The sequence below is a fragment of the Ptychodera flava genome, chromosome 7 (genome assembly GCF_041260155.1).
Source record: "Ptychodera flava strain L36383 chromosome 7, AS_Pfla_20210202, whole genome shotgun sequence".
In the NCBI taxonomy this organism is placed as follows: Eukaryota; Metazoa; Hemichordata; class Enteropneusta; family Ptychoderidae; genus Ptychodera; species Ptychodera flava.
Genome location: NC_091934.1, coordinates 7,091,684 through 7,107,454, shown reverse-complemented (window position 1 = coordinate 7,107,454; position 15,771 = coordinate 7,091,684). Strand labels below are relative to the sequence as shown.

Below are 15,771 nucleotides of genomic sequence, written 5' to 3'. Positions count from 1 at the left end.
TTTTACGTACCAATAGAAAGTTGTAATTTTTGCGTGGATGGGAAATCTATTGTCAAGAAATTCATGAATATATAAGATTCATGCCCATTGGAGAATTTCAAACACACTGTGCTAGTCCACAGATTGAGGCTTTGGTAGAATTTTAATTGTTTTCACAGATTGTTATGAACCTGACATTCAGATGAAATAGCGCCCTCAGTGGTCATGCATGAATATCTTTCTTTACTAATGATGTAAATAAAATTGCTGTAATATCGTATGAACTACGATTGCATTTCAATTTTCACAACACCAAGACCATCACAGTCTAAACAGTAAGGGGTACAGGCACAACTGAAACAAACTGGTTTGAATAGCATTTCAGCTGGACTCAACACCCAGCCAATAATACCTAATAAGTGTCATCAAACAGCATCATTTTCCCCTTCATAACATACTTGACAACACAGACACAGGATCAATAATTAAATAGTAGATTTAATTTCAAAAAGAGAATCAAGACTTGTATTGAGATGAATATTCAATTTTAAAACATGAACTAGTATCACAAAGAATTGATCTTCTTGAAATACATATAGCGTACAGATAGAGAGGAGAGAAAAAGGGCGTGTTTGAAAAAAGAACACACTTGACCAAGATAATGGAATAAAGTGCTGGTGAAACGGTTTGATGAATTTTTTGCTGAGTGGAATGTCGTGTACTGTAAAAGAGAGAAAGAGATAGTGAATCGTATACGCATACTGAAGAGAAAATTCATACCTACTGTACAATTTAGTTTCAGTAAATTTTTTAAATGATCAATTCTTTGAAAATCTAATTTACACCACAACATTCCATGATTTTTAACAGGAAAATTTATGTTAAATACTTTTAATTACCCTCAAGAGGAGAGGAAAAATTGAAAAAGTGAAAATCATTGTATACTTTGTTGCATACCTTCAAGGCTGCAGTTCATGAATTTACGAAGAGACACGCATGCAGTTGTAAGTTTGATGATTTTTTTCACTTTTTTACGTTCAATGTCAACTGCCATTTCTTGTTCTGCTCCCCAAAGCATGCTGAGATGCACAGTGTTGAGCTTGACAACTCAGCCTGTACATGTGTAGACTGCACTGTTACTGTCGACAAGTGAATCTTGTGTGGACTAGAATTCAAAATGTGAAAAATAAGTAAATTTCACATTTATGGATGCTGTGCTGATGTCATGACAAGGTGAATAGTGGGTGTTTCAAGGTGCTTTGGGGAGTAGAACAAGAACTTGCCAATGACAAACAAACAAAATCGAAAAAAAAAATCATGAAATTTGACAGCTTCTGGCCTTTTAGTGTTATTTGAGGATTTGTAAAGTGAAATATACAAATGACTGCAAATATACCTAACTGTACATCTGTTCACAGTGTAAACTATTTATTCCCTAATCTCTAAATCTCAAGCAGATTATTAAAGTTTTGCAACTACACATATAAGACTGAACATCCCCAAAACTCGAAATTTACCTGTAAATTTCAATGTATTGTGCGGTTCACTAATAACGCAAGACACAGAACCTACTTGTCTGCTAACTTTTATCTTTTCTGTGTGCATGACAAACCAAAGACAAACTGTAAAAAATTTGCTGGTTCAAGTTCATTACATACATGTAACAATATTACACATTGTGGCAACGGTTTGCTTGGGAAGTTGTCAGTCTCTATGATGGAAAAAAAAGATATTTGCATCGTGGGGTTACACCGTTGCATTTCTGTAGAGATGAATTTACACTATTTACAATTGCAAATTGAAAAAGGTATATCAAAGTTTACACAAGTTAATGAATGAATGGACCATTTATAAATAATCACTAATTTCTAATGTAGGACAAATTACACATTCAACTTTGTGTGGTACAAGTAGCAAAGTTTTGTCAATCTTCAAGATTGTATACTGAAGGGTGAATCAAGAGTACAGTACTGAACAAAAGCATTCCATTTTGTCTTTGCTGTGATAGTCACAATTTGTTCCAAATCACCGTTACATTCATATGGCGACCAGAGCACCCATACCCATGACAATGTTCAATCATTCTACGCTCCCAGAATATCAATGTCCTCACAACTGATGTATCTTGGCAACCTATTTTGTTAACTCTGCTCCATAACAGATACTGGTTTCCATGTCAATACCCTTCTGTTGCCCGGTAACAGGATAGTATTATGCTGAAACTGATGGCAATAACACTTTACTTGTAATTTATCAAAGGTCTGGAATGTCAACTTGTACATTGAAACTTATCATCACTGACACTCTCACCAACCACACAAGAATCTCCAACATTCCATCTAGTTGTTTTAACAACAGCAACCTCCGAGCTCCCAGTAATGTCTATGATTGATCAACTTCCAATTTAGCACGAGCAACCTACTACAGACTGTTTGAATGACAAGTTCGCTTGATCCACTTTCAATCCAGCATTGAGTCTACACTGTATCTGTTTTGTGGCAACTTTACGCAGACTATCTCCTTGCCATCAATAAACTACTACAATCACTTCACATTGCTCACTGTACTGTTTGACATCTACAAGCATCTACCTGACCAATCAGATAGTACATAAATCATTGACAGTACAACACAAAGTGCTGAAAAGTTTCAATAAAAGTAAGCTACACAGATGTTTCACACTTGAAAACTCAAACTCTCTGAGATGCTGGGTGTAAAGCCTCACCATATAGCCTTTCCCGATTCACCTTCTGGTTCCTTCACTAACACAGAAATAAGATGTTTGCCCAAATTCTTGGCCATAACACTGCACAACACAGGTTATATCATTGCTGTCTTCATCAGTGCACACTACTATGTAACAACATTCATGTGGCAATGTGTGAAATCCCTTTTCTCTAGCTGGATTGGCAATACTGAAAATCTATAACAACATCAGCATACCGGGTAGGTATAATACAAGTATATTCCAGTACATTTACTTGTAGTGGCTACCACGGCATCCTTTTTGTTTTGAAGTCCATGCTACAATCCCTTATGCTCTGTGCTGTCCACAAACACACATTTCCTATACAACATCAGCTGAATGTTTCCAAGATACCCAACAACTCTGTAATAATTTCCCCGTTTTCCAGTCGACTTGTGACTATCACTGCAAAGAAAATCTTTATGCTTGGTATTTTCTTTGGGAAGAAAAATCACTAGCATTTGTGTAATTTCTGTTGTCAAGGTGATGTGAAGCCTTCACTAACATCTGCAGGATCGACACAAAGAAACACAAAATAAAACTCTTGATAAAAGTAAATGAATCAAGGTTTTTGAAAAAATTTTCACAATGCTGAGTGTCAATTTCAAACTCAAAGACAGAGTTCTGCAACATTTGTGTTGATTTTCATATTTCAGGGTCTGTATGATCAAATGTTACTGAAAATTCAAGGATTGACAATTTTCAAAGGGTATATCTTCCAGCTCAAAGAATCAGTTCCTCCAGCGTTGCGTGCCAAATCTGGAAATCTCCCAAAACGTATCCACTGCTTGCACAGTGCACTTCAGAGTTTGGGCCGACTTGAAGCTATTTAGAAGCTGTTATCCAATTGGGTGGCTGAATCTGACTGTTATAATTGAATAATACAAATAAACTCCCTAAGTTGCTGTGAATAGTAACAATCGACCAATCAGATACAGCCTTGCAGCTTTTCAAGTTGTGAAATTGCACTGAAGTATGGCAATGTACTTTCAAAAAAATAGCAAATAATGCACAAAATGTTTTCAGAGGTATTTTATGAAACTGTAATCAAAATCAATCCTTTCTCAGTTTTTCAAGTTTCCTTTTAACATGTTCTCTTAAATTTGATGTAAATCTTTCCATGATGGAGAAATTGATTTCACAATATTTACTTGCAAGGGTAGTAGTGATACGTGATCTGGATAAGCCCGACCAATCAAAACATGTTAAATTTACTGTCCTTCTCCAAACTTATTTCAGGCAAAGAGAATTCTTTGGGCGTATCATGAAATTAGCTTGAAATGAGTTTGAAATCGACATCAGCACTCAAACACCTGCAGTTACTACAAAGTCCTGTTTGTCTGTGAAATATATTAAAACCAGTCTGTGACATTGATATCTGTACAAAGCTTTAAGTACAGAACTTTACTTATTACTGTTATAATAAATCTATCTTTTTGATACCGGTATACATTGAGATGTGGATGACTTTGCCATTGCTGTTTTAGAATTTTATGGTCAAATCAGTTTGATTTCAAGACACAGAGGGCGCTAATAATGAAGCGTATCCTACTGGCCAATCTTGTGAACAATTTACACAAGGGCACAGCTGAATTATGATAATTGCCATAATATGAGCACAGGTAGGGTAGAAGAATTTTGGGATCATTTGAGAGACATACTGTGTTCTCTGTCTCAGCTAAATGCCGACTGCCCAATTAGTTGTTTAACAGCACTGAGGGCAAAGGTCATATCAAAATATGGTGGATTTGCATGCAAACATACAACATCTGGTACAAGTGAAAGCACGTAAACAGACTTTCTCTCTTCCACTTTTTGTATGCACACATCCTCGTGTTTTCTTTTAAGCTACTTTTTTGTACTTCATTTTAATGAAAGGTATGTTTATCTTAATCGGAAATAATCATATTACAAGCACATTATCAAGATCACATTGATCCACAAGATTGGTTGTGCCATTGATCAGTTCTTGAACCCTTTACATATGGAATCTGAACCATCTTCAAAGAGCTCAACCAATCAAAACACACAGTGCAGGTGGCCTGGCCAATAGGATGACAGCAATAGGTAAAGTGACCCTCTATCTCACTGGGAATTTTGAAAATATTACAGACTGTACATTGCCAGCACAATTAAGGTAAAATACACAAATTTATCATAACTCATAATTAGTCTCTGTTCTAATAAACTAATATGCAACATATCCATTGGACTAGCAAGCTATAAGTTACTTAAATACAAATTTCTAATCAAATAACTTACATTTAATTCATTGATTCTTAATAAGAACATTTAGAAGTCATGAGAAAAAAAACTCAGGAAAAAGTTCATATTTTACATATACAAGTATTGTGAGAGTTTTTACACAATTTGCAGTGAGGTAAGGACCATCGTCAAACAGCGTGTTCAGTAAAACATCATCGTCCAGAAACAGCTACAGTCATAGTACAAAAATAAAATGGAAAAAATGTACAGTTTGACTTTGTATAAAAAAGAAGGCAACCATTAGTTTTTATTTATCGAGGGATGAAAGGCCAACTTTTTGTAAGAGGACATCTTGCTGAGATGGGCTGTCATTTTAGTTCCAAGGACAGTGTCTCCAATATTACTCAAAATAAAAAATTGTGACAGAAACCCCCCAAAAGTACAGAAAATATACAATATTGCACTAACCAGAACTACAACTGGGAAGATTCATTGTAATCAAGGGGCAAACAGATCCCGTAAATGTCCATCATCTATTCTTGCCTCCCTATTCCAGAAATGGAACAGTCTCACATGCTTCACAGTTACGATCATCGCGTACCTTTGTACACATTTGAAATAAGAATTACTCAAAGAGTAAATTAAAGTGTTATCTGCATTTAAATGACTTGACTTTTTGCAGCAACTTTTAAAGCACGACTTTTTAGAATTAAAACTGCACCTTTGATAGCAGTATATTTTATCAGGGGACTGCACTATATAGATTGGTACAAGCTTATAAATTATACACTCTCTGCATCTCCTGAACTTTCAACTCCGTAAAGTTGTTTTCAACAGCATACTTGTACAATCATATACCTGCCAGTCAACTAATCATTGCTTCTTATACATATTGCATGAAAAAATTTTCTGAACTAAAATCATAAAAGTTTTACGCAAAACTTACGGGAGTCACCAAATGTAGCTATAGTTATCTTTAACCCTCTGAGTGCTGTAGTTTTTCCAGACAAAATTTTAATACAACATTTCACCAGTTTTTATGAATTTTCTGTATTTCTTTTTTATGATTAAGGATCAAACAGACATCACATTTAATTGGCTACAGTTTTTTATCAAAATTTTGGAAAAAATCTGGGAAAATTTGACCAGAGTATATTTTATAAAGGCGGCAAAAATTGATTTTGGCGCTCAAAGGATTAATTGAGTTGAAATCAATTGTTGAGGCAAGAAATTGGATGGCTAATGTTTTGCATTGAGAGACTGCTTAAGTTTACCCTCATTCTGAGATGCGTCACACAATATTCATAAACTGTGAGGCAGTTCAAATATGTCTCATTCTTGGAACAAAGCTTTATGGTTCATTGTTGCATTCTACATCAAGCATCCACGGATTTGTACCAAAAGGTTATGCACTGGATAAAAAAATCGTTGAAGTGTCTTTTGTACTGATATTTCTTTGGTGTGATGAGACAGTGCCTATAAACTGAACATACCAGTAAAACACACTTTTAATTCATTTCTTGTTTTCAAATGGACACAAATAGTCATGGTTTTGGGAGATGTTTGCTATTGAATAGATAAAGCTACGCAGGCATTGCCTAGCAATGAGGTAATCAAATCGTAAATTTAGATACAACAACAACACTACAGTTCAATATCGGAATCTGGAACATGATCGTAAAACAGAAAATTTTTTCTAAAAGAATCCACTTCAAAATTTCATTCGTGCTATGGATTCTAACACTCATGTACTCGCTGGCGTTAACCCTTAAAATTGACAAATTACAGGAAATTTTATGAAATGGTGACACTGCATACAGGTCAAAGTTCATTTTCAACATCCCTGCAACTAGCAATTGGGCACAGAAAAGCGCCCTCAAGTGGCAATGCATTGTAAGTATTATTCTACTACAAGTTTACTACCCCTAGTTTACAGACATTAAGATCAATAAATTTTAAGTAATATGTATAACCATGAGGGTTTTCCTGATGGTTGACTTTAGGATTTAGAGTGAGAGTCACAAATGTATGGCGTATATATACTTTAACCCTTTCACCACCATGGTTTGACCCAAACCCATTGTCATCAATGGTAAATGTGGACCTGTTTATAGGGAATTGGGGGTGGACAGGTTAAATAAAAGAGAATTTGAGGAGACTAAGGCAACATGTAAATGTTGAGATAATACCTGTAAGTACTTATTGTAGAAGAGAGATTCCAGATCTATAGAAATGCGTTAGAGGCAAGTGAATCTGTTGCCACCTATCACTTCACAGTGTTGGTTAAATTCTTTCAAGCTTTATACATTAACACAAAATTTGACCTGTGGTTCACCTTCTATCCTGCCACTTCAAAATCATGGTAAGTATCAATTTCCCTCAATACTTTGTCGATTAGAGTACTATTTTAAGTTATTGAAACTGTATATCATGATGGCATATTAACTACAAAGATGAAGTACTAGTATCTGGCTTGTCTGGGCTTCAAAAGATTGAAACTTGTCAAGTGATTTTTATCCATCATCAGCAGGACCATGTCTGGTGCCAAGTGTCCGGCTTTTAACTGCTTGGAATCATTCAATGGATGACCACCTCAGTTGAAATTTCCGTCCATTCCATCAGGAGACACACAGCTGGCCAGCGGATGAAGCCATGGTGAATCTCGACATGATCTTTCCATGTTTTTCAACCTGGTGATATAAACATATTGAATGATAAATATCATAAACAAATAAATCAACAGAAACAGTTGATTGGTGTGGTGTATGTACGCTACATCATATCTTTTCTCCACATGGCTGTCTATGAGAGAACGCCAAATATATGCGACTGGAGATACAAATTTGTTATTTTAAAGATGAAAAAATATTTCTAATTCAGGAATCACTTCTGTGATGCTAAGATGTCATTGAAATCAATTTTTGTTTTGTTTGCCTGGAGGTTCTCTGGCTTAGTAATGGTATTCAACACAGAGATACATCATAGGAACTGTATCAGGATAATTACTGAGCAGCCAAAAAGCTTTACTATACGGAGTTTTCACTTTAATTCATCTTGTCTACGCTGTGTACAACATATTTATTTCATGGCAGATAAAAGAAGAGATAAAAAGTCTTGAAGAATGAAGACAAGGGTTATCAAGTCATCTACAACTACTGAATGCTGCACACATATGATCATTTTCTAGTACCGTGAGCATAAGGTGTATGTTTCAATTTGCTAAAAAAGTGACTTCTTAGGTTTAATTAATCACCAAACTGCATTTTGGTGACTCTTTCAACAAACTGAAACTTCTTCTGAAGTGCTAGCTGCATGTGTCTGCATCACATATACAACGTGTGTATGCATTTCTTCAATGTATCTTAAAATGAAATGTTTTGTAAAGATTGTAATGTATATATGGATTGTTGCGCAACCTCTTTGGAAAGGTATCTGAACCAGTGATGTGCATTTATACAACTAAAAAATTGATAATTGTTTCTAGGTTCACATTTGTTTCTTGGAATGCTGATTGTTAATTTGAACAATTCCCCCCCCCCCCACACACACACAGTCAAGTAACTGACTGTCATAGCCAAAATACAACATTCTCACTTTTCCTTGTGGGTAATAAACGTGAGTACTATACTTGATAATAATAGAAAACATGCATCGTTGAAAATAAGACTATACACTGTGGGATAAAATACTTTCTGAAAATGCTGATGCAAATTTTTGAAGGGTAAAAAATCTTGAATATGCTATGCTATACACATATGAGGCAGAAACTATCATCACCAACCTTAAAAATTTATTAGAAGGTAGTTTTCACTGATTTCATTTGCCTTTTTTATACCTAATTTTTTTTATCTAACTCAGTTTTCTGTTTATTGATCTTGGCATGAACAACAAAAAACTTCAGAAATATTGTGAAATGATTCTGTTCGATTTCTTGTTGTGTTTGTTCTGTCTTCATGTAATTTAAATACTTCAAAGTAAGATTGTACTATTAGAGTATCTGACCCTTCACCCTATGTCATCCAGGGTTCTACCATTATATCCTAAGGGGTGAAAGGGTTGTCTGATTGAGGGGAAACTCACCGTTCTTTCATATCCCAGATATTTCTTTATTTAAAACAAATTAAGAACAATACAAACATGAGTACGGAGACACAGCATGAGATAAATAAAAGAATGTAGAGCAGGAAACGACAAAAAGCTGAGAAAAATAAGGATGAGCCGTGGGTGTGGTACACACTTCAAAGACATGCCACAACACGTTCACACAGGGGGGTTAAATGTGGGAAAACATGATTTTCTGAAGAAAATATGAAAAGGAAGTGTTCTGTGTAAAAAGGTGAAAGATAATATATAATGTAATGAGAAAATTTTTTCTTTGATCAGAAAAGAGTTGACATGAGAACCTGACACGATACCATACCATAAATTTGTACAAACACTTTAATCAATCAAGATACCATTGAAAGTTAACTTTGAATTGTAAATTCTCAATCTGAGAAAGTTGGACTGACTTACGATACTGACTAACAAAATGTGTACAGATGCAGTAAACGATGTGTGTAACAATACTACAGAGTAACGTTGAAAATAATTTTCATTCAATCACTAAAGAGATAATGTTACAACGTTTTACGACATCGGGTATGTGCAGAAATGGAAGATAAGAGATGTGTTGAGAAAATGTGAACATTAGAGTTTGTACAGGACCTGATATATGCGAAATGTGAGCTGGCAGGGTCAAAGGTCAACTACGCTGGTGGCGGCCATAAGACATTGTAAGGGGCATTTAGCTGATTGAAAATGACAATGCAAGTTGGCAGTTCACTTCTCGTATATAAACTCTGATAAAATTTATTGTGAAAAGTGGAAGATAAGCTGTACAATGGATGAGAAGTGAATTTGCCTCGTTGTGTTTGTGACAGTGAACAGAATCTGAATATAAAGAAGAACTTAACATTTCAATTCACTATGTACAACTTATGATACCCTTTTATGATATTTCTCCTGTCAGCTCATTGAACACAAATGTGAAGACACATAATGACATCATGGTACAGACTAATCAAAGGTTTTGTGGGGAGAATACACATATATCAATAAGGTGTAAACTTGACTTGGCTTTTTTTTGTCTACAAAATGTCTGGTTTAAACTTACCTATGTCGTTTTGTTTCAAAAACCGTTGGATCTTTCTGGCAGCTATTTGTTCTCTGGATTTACTCTCTGTTAATCTGAAAATGTAGTGCGCATTGAAAATCTAATTTTTAATTTTTTCCCATAGAGTTAATGAAAGGATGGTAGCCATTTTGAATTTCACATATCAGTAAATGTTAGGCAATTTTTTTTTCTTTGGTAACAAAATTTGCAAAGAGGCCCCTGATTTTTATTCTTCATTTTGAATAAGGAAAGTTTCGAGCAAAAGTTAAGGTCTTTCACTTTCGTGGCACACACTACCTGTACCGAAAATAAAATGCTGGTTTGCTTACCTCTTTATCATGTTTGTGATCATCTAAAAGGTTTAAATGCACACAAATTCAATACTCAGCAAAGATTGCCCTAATCAATTCTAGTGTATTCTAGTCTATCATTGAGATTCATGGAAAAAGGCATAACAATCTCGGATCAACTAAGTACCTGTCACTTTTTAACCTTTTGAGTACTGTAATTTTTCCCTCCAAAATTTTCGAGCAACATTTTACAAATTTGTATAAATTTTTCTGTAAGTTTTTGATAAGTTTGAACCAAATGGATAACACATTTCAGCGTTACTGTTTTCCATCAAAATTTTGGCAAAAGTCTGAAAAAAATTTTGACTTGCGTATATTTTTTAAAGGCGGCAAAATTTGACTTTGGTGCTCAGAGGGTTAGGTATGAACCCAACACTCACCTTATTGGCTGCTGGTGTGTCAAGACGCCTGAGTCCCGACTCTTGCGGAAACGTTCATGTTCCCGGTAACTGCGATACCGGTTCTGGATCAGCAAGGCAGCTTGTCGGCTCTGCTTGTACTGTTTGTGCTTGTGGTAGCTACGGAAACGGCTTTGAATCAAGACAGCTGCTTGTGTCATTTTCTTGTAGGAGACGTACTGCTGGGACCCAACAGAAACAAGGAACACGTCAATTCAGATGCAAAAAACAGACTCACTATCAATAAGATGAGTGGTTTTTACCCTTTCATCCCAGTTTTCCAATGGTGAGGTCCAACTTTTCCATAGGAAACAATAGGATTGGGGCAAACCATGGTGATGATAGATTAACAATTTCAAAATAAACAACTTACCCAGTGGTGCGCTTTACTTTGAAATCTATGTCTAATTCTTCTGAGAAATAGAAATCCGCACGGGTAAATGTGCTTGTTCTTGTCATTGTTAGCCAAGGAAATGATAACAAAACAACATACTGATGACTTTTGCAATGACTTCGTTAATTTAGCATAGGATAACTAGTGCAAATTATTAATTAGTGAAAAAGATAAAAGAAGGGACAACAAAAACATTAAGATTTCAATGCAACACAGAAATGTTTGTAGCACTTTGAATTCAACATGGTAACCTTTCAGACCATTATATGGCACAATAAATTCCCTAAAAGTATACTGCAGATTGTTTGTACCAGAAATGGATTGAAGTTGCCTCTTTTATGTGTAAAAGTTGGGACCAACCTGTTTGTATCTTCTGTAGTAACTCTGTATAATTACTGCAGCTTCTAACTCCTGCTGTTTTTGCCTCTGTCTGCCCTGCAAGTTGAATGTGTGATATTAATTGACAAAGCTTACTCTTGCCACTAGAGGGCGTTCTTGTCAATTACCACATACTGGCAACTGGTATAAGGATATCAGCGTAACTATGTAAGTAGATGAATTCTTTCATGATCAATGAAATAGTAAGGAATCGATCTGTTTAAAAAAGAGTACAGGTAACCCTTTTTATGAAACTTAAAGTAAAGAAAATTCATATAATGAAATATATAATGAAGAAGTGTACCGACATTTTACCAGTTTGATGATAGACCTACCCTGTACTGTCTAAATGCATTCTGTATGGTCTTGGCAGCTTTGTACAGTTGCCTTTGCTCATAATCTGAAATGACAAAAAACATTGTTCACATGCATTGAAAATGTACAAAACAAGTTAATGCAGAGGATGACATGCCATCCAAGTCAAGCTATTATTGGATTAATTTACAGTAATTATTCCTGACAAGTTTCCTTCACAAGGGTACAAGGGATCAGAAGACCAAAATTTGATGAATTTATCAATCTCAGGAACCTTTACATTACAGCATTCTCTTCAAAGATGGATATACAAAAGTGAGCAAAGTAAGCACCATACCTGACAATGTTAACAATGAGAGATCTTTCTCAACGCCTTTCCCACCACGTAGAAATTCACTCAGGTGTTCTGACATCTGCGTTCCATCTTCATCCTCGCTGTCGGAGTCATCAAGAACCATACTGGATGGACTCTGAAGACATGATGATGAGTTTGGACTCAGCGTGCTTGAGGGCGAATTGATGAGATCGTAGCATATTGTTCGGTACATTTCGTTGTCTCCGTCTGCATTGGATGTTCCGCTTCCCTGACACTGGGAATAGATTTCTTGGTCGTTGTCCTCCACCTTGATTCTCGCTGGCAGGGCGTCAATGATTTTCTCTGCAAGCATTAGGTACTGTTCCTTCTGTGAGCTCTCCGGCATAGACTGGGAACGCTGCCTGCTCCACTGAGCCGCTACCCATGAGCTCGGGAAACGTGATCTTGTTGGTGCATCGGTGATGCCAGACTCTTGCAAAGCCTGGTGTTCATCAATTTGCATTGGGACAGGTAGAAAAGTGTCTGACAGGTTTATTGTTGGTTGACTCTTTCCTCCAGCTGGTGACTGGGGGTCAAACGTGTTTTCCATCGATACACTAAGTCCCTGGGTAAAGAGGCTTGTAGCAGCAGGAGCACTACCAGCAATAGTGGGTTTTCCAGTCAAATTACTGCATGACAGTGAACGATTCTTGTTTGGTATTGGGCTGGTAGACAGTGGACTTGTGGACGGCTGAGATTTAGGTGACCAAGCATGCTTTGGGCTCACTGATCTCGGTGACAGTGACTGAGGTGAGAGGTCAAAGGTTGGCGTCAGTGATGAGGAGGAACTTGTTGCTATGGTGATGCTGGGAGAGCTAGAAACTGATCGATCCTCCACTGAAACAGTTGGAGTTGCCAGCTGCCGTTGAGAAATGGTTTCCATGGATATTGACTCCAGCCTTTCATTTTTTAACCTTTCAAGCTGTTCCGCCAGACTGACATGACCCCGAGACTTGGCGACCTGATCGGGTAATCTGCAGTTGTAGTCGGGAATACTCAAGGCTTGTGATTGCCAATGATACAACAACAATGCAGTTTCACAGTGTCCAAGTGCACAGGCCCACATCTGAAACACACACAGAATTATGGGTACACATATTTATCAGGTACTTGAATATTCCTCGTTTTCAGAGTATAAAGTTTCCTTGGTTTCCTTTCAAGGATAATTTTGGTTCCAATTCTGTGATCTAACATTTAATAGCCCTATGCCTATAATTCTGCTGCAATTCTTAAATCAATCCTAAAGGCTTTCCTGATAATCTAATAATACGTGTTTGTCTATGCTTTTCTTTTAGTTCCACCAACATTTACAATCATGAAACTCTTATCAGATTGTTGGTTTGTCTATGAACTGCTTTCATTGACTCGCTAGGTAATGAAGTTTGGAGTATATGATGGTATCAAACTACTCACCAACGGAGTGCATGAAAAGTGGTCCACATTGAGAGGGTCCACTTCAATTTCCAAGACAACACTGGGTGAATCAGCCCTGCAGTAATGAAAGAAAGAATTTGAAAACCTCTCATTGAAACCCCTCTGTCAGCTGTAACTTTTGATTTCTTTTCACTATTTTTGTTTTTAATATCAACTACAGATTCTAGTTTTACTCCCAATAGCACGTTGAGATGCACAGTATTTAGCTTGTCAACTCATCCTGTACTTGTGTTGACAGTATTTTTAATATTTAACAAATGAATTCTGGTCCTGACTAGAATTCAAATGCTAGCAATTTAGTGCATTTTACTCAAATAGTCAAACTCTGTTGACAAGTTAAACAGTAGGTATGTCAACAGGTTTGGGGAGTAATAACAAGAAACTTATAACTTGACATTCAAAACAAAAAGAATGAAAACGTCATCAACATTTACAGCTACCAGACCATTATTCTATCAACAAAATTCAAACCAACAAGTTTTTTCTAGGAGCAGAAAACACATAATAGAAGAAAAAAATTTTCCATCACATATTTGCATATTCTCTGTCCGCTGAAAGAATGAAGAATGAAAACTACCATTTTCCTGATTTGGTTAATTCCATTTGGCACACACAAGTACAGAAGAATATCACTAAAATATAACTGTGATCGAGAAACTAAGATGGGCGAGTTCCTACCTCCACTGCACCAGCAGAGTAATGAGTTTATCATATCCTAAGGCTGCAGCAATATGAAGTAAAGTCATACCACGCACAGAGCAGGAATTGTACAGCTCCTGAGTGTCAGACCATCTCCTTTTCACAAGACTTTCACAGATCTCAACCAATCTGTCTTCAAATGATAAGTTGTTACCACTGCCACTGTTTGATTGGTTCTCCTGTGACAAGATGAAACCGAGAATTCTCTGAATCCTCATAATGCAAGATAAATCCCTTGATAGCTCCATTCTTGGGACATTTCTTTCTGTATGACTAGGGATACAGTGCTCTACAAGCCTTGCCCTGGGGGAGGGGGGGGTCAGAGATTGCAATCTCAAATATTGAAGGAAAGTACACTACCTTTCAGAACTATGATCATTTTTGTAAATCTGCATGTTCAGTTTTGGGCTTCACAGCAGTATTGCTGAATTTCTATAAGGATCACTGACCCTTGTCATACTGGTAGATTCTGAAATCTGAAATACACTCTATAGCATCAGCTTGAATGATGCCAGTTTAACAGGACACACTGTTCATCTAACAGAACACACTGTTCATCTAACAGAACACCGTTCATCTAACAGAACACACTGTTCATCTAACAGAACACACTGTTCATCTAACAGAACACCGTTCATCTAACAGAACACACTGTTGATCTAACACATACCTGAGTGTTCTTCTCTTGGCTGCCGTTGTTCACCATTCTCTTCTCTATCTGTTCAAGTCTTTCTAAAATTGCCATCTTGAATTGATTCTCTGCAGGACATCAACAGTTAATATTTGAAGTCTCTCTATATCAATTAAGGTTTAAAACTGTTTTTATAACTTGTACTTAACTTTTGACTGTTTTGTTTTTGAAAAAAAAATAAACTCATTTTTTTCTGTATAGTTAGTTAACATAGATAATGGCAGCCATTTCAAATATCAGAAAATTTGAGGAGATTTTTGTTCTTCACAGAATACTATTGCTTATTGACCCCTCATTTTCTTTGAAACAATAGTCCTTCAAACCTTGGGTAAAGTATCAACAAAGTTTAACATTTTTGTTTGTTGTATGTGTTCTGCCATGAAACACACTAAAGCTTGCATGGATGCTATGTTTTACTCTGAAAATGTTGAAGGAAATGATTGTACAATTACAGATATTATCTTGTTCTTTTAGTTGTTTGTACAGAGCACAAGGCTTCTTGCACAGAACAGCATAGCTCACTGCACTTTTAGCCGTACTAATTCATTATTCCAATATTTTATTTGCCAAAAATTTGTGCTCTCATTGCGCACTACTTGAGCTCAACAATGTTGCAAAACGTATTTCATTGCATGCTTTGGAACCTGGATGAATATGTCTGCCACAAATACG

At 36.2% G+C, this 15,771-nt stretch overlaps 1 protein-coding gene across 1 annotated transcript in view; it reads right to left on the bottom strand.

The window, feature by feature from the left end:
- Nucleotides 1–459: 459 nt before the first annotated feature.
- LOC139137784 (calmodulin-binding transcription activator 2-like) overlaps nt 460–15,771 on the bottom strand; it is a 99,381-nt gene continuing 84,069 nt past the window's right edge. Inside the window, 8 exon segments of the mRNA XM_070706054.1 lie at nt 460–10,159; nt 10,816–11,015; nt 11,588–11,662; nt 11,941–12,005; nt 12,258–13,341; nt 13,689–13,764; nt 14,388–14,587; nt 15,079–15,167. Coding sequence (XP_070562155.1) covers nt 10,060–10,159; nt 10,816–11,015; nt 11,588–11,662; nt 11,941–12,005; nt 12,258–13,341; nt 13,689–13,764; nt 14,388–14,587; nt 15,079–15,167 — 1,889 coding nt within the window. The 3' untranslated portion in view covers nt 460–10,059.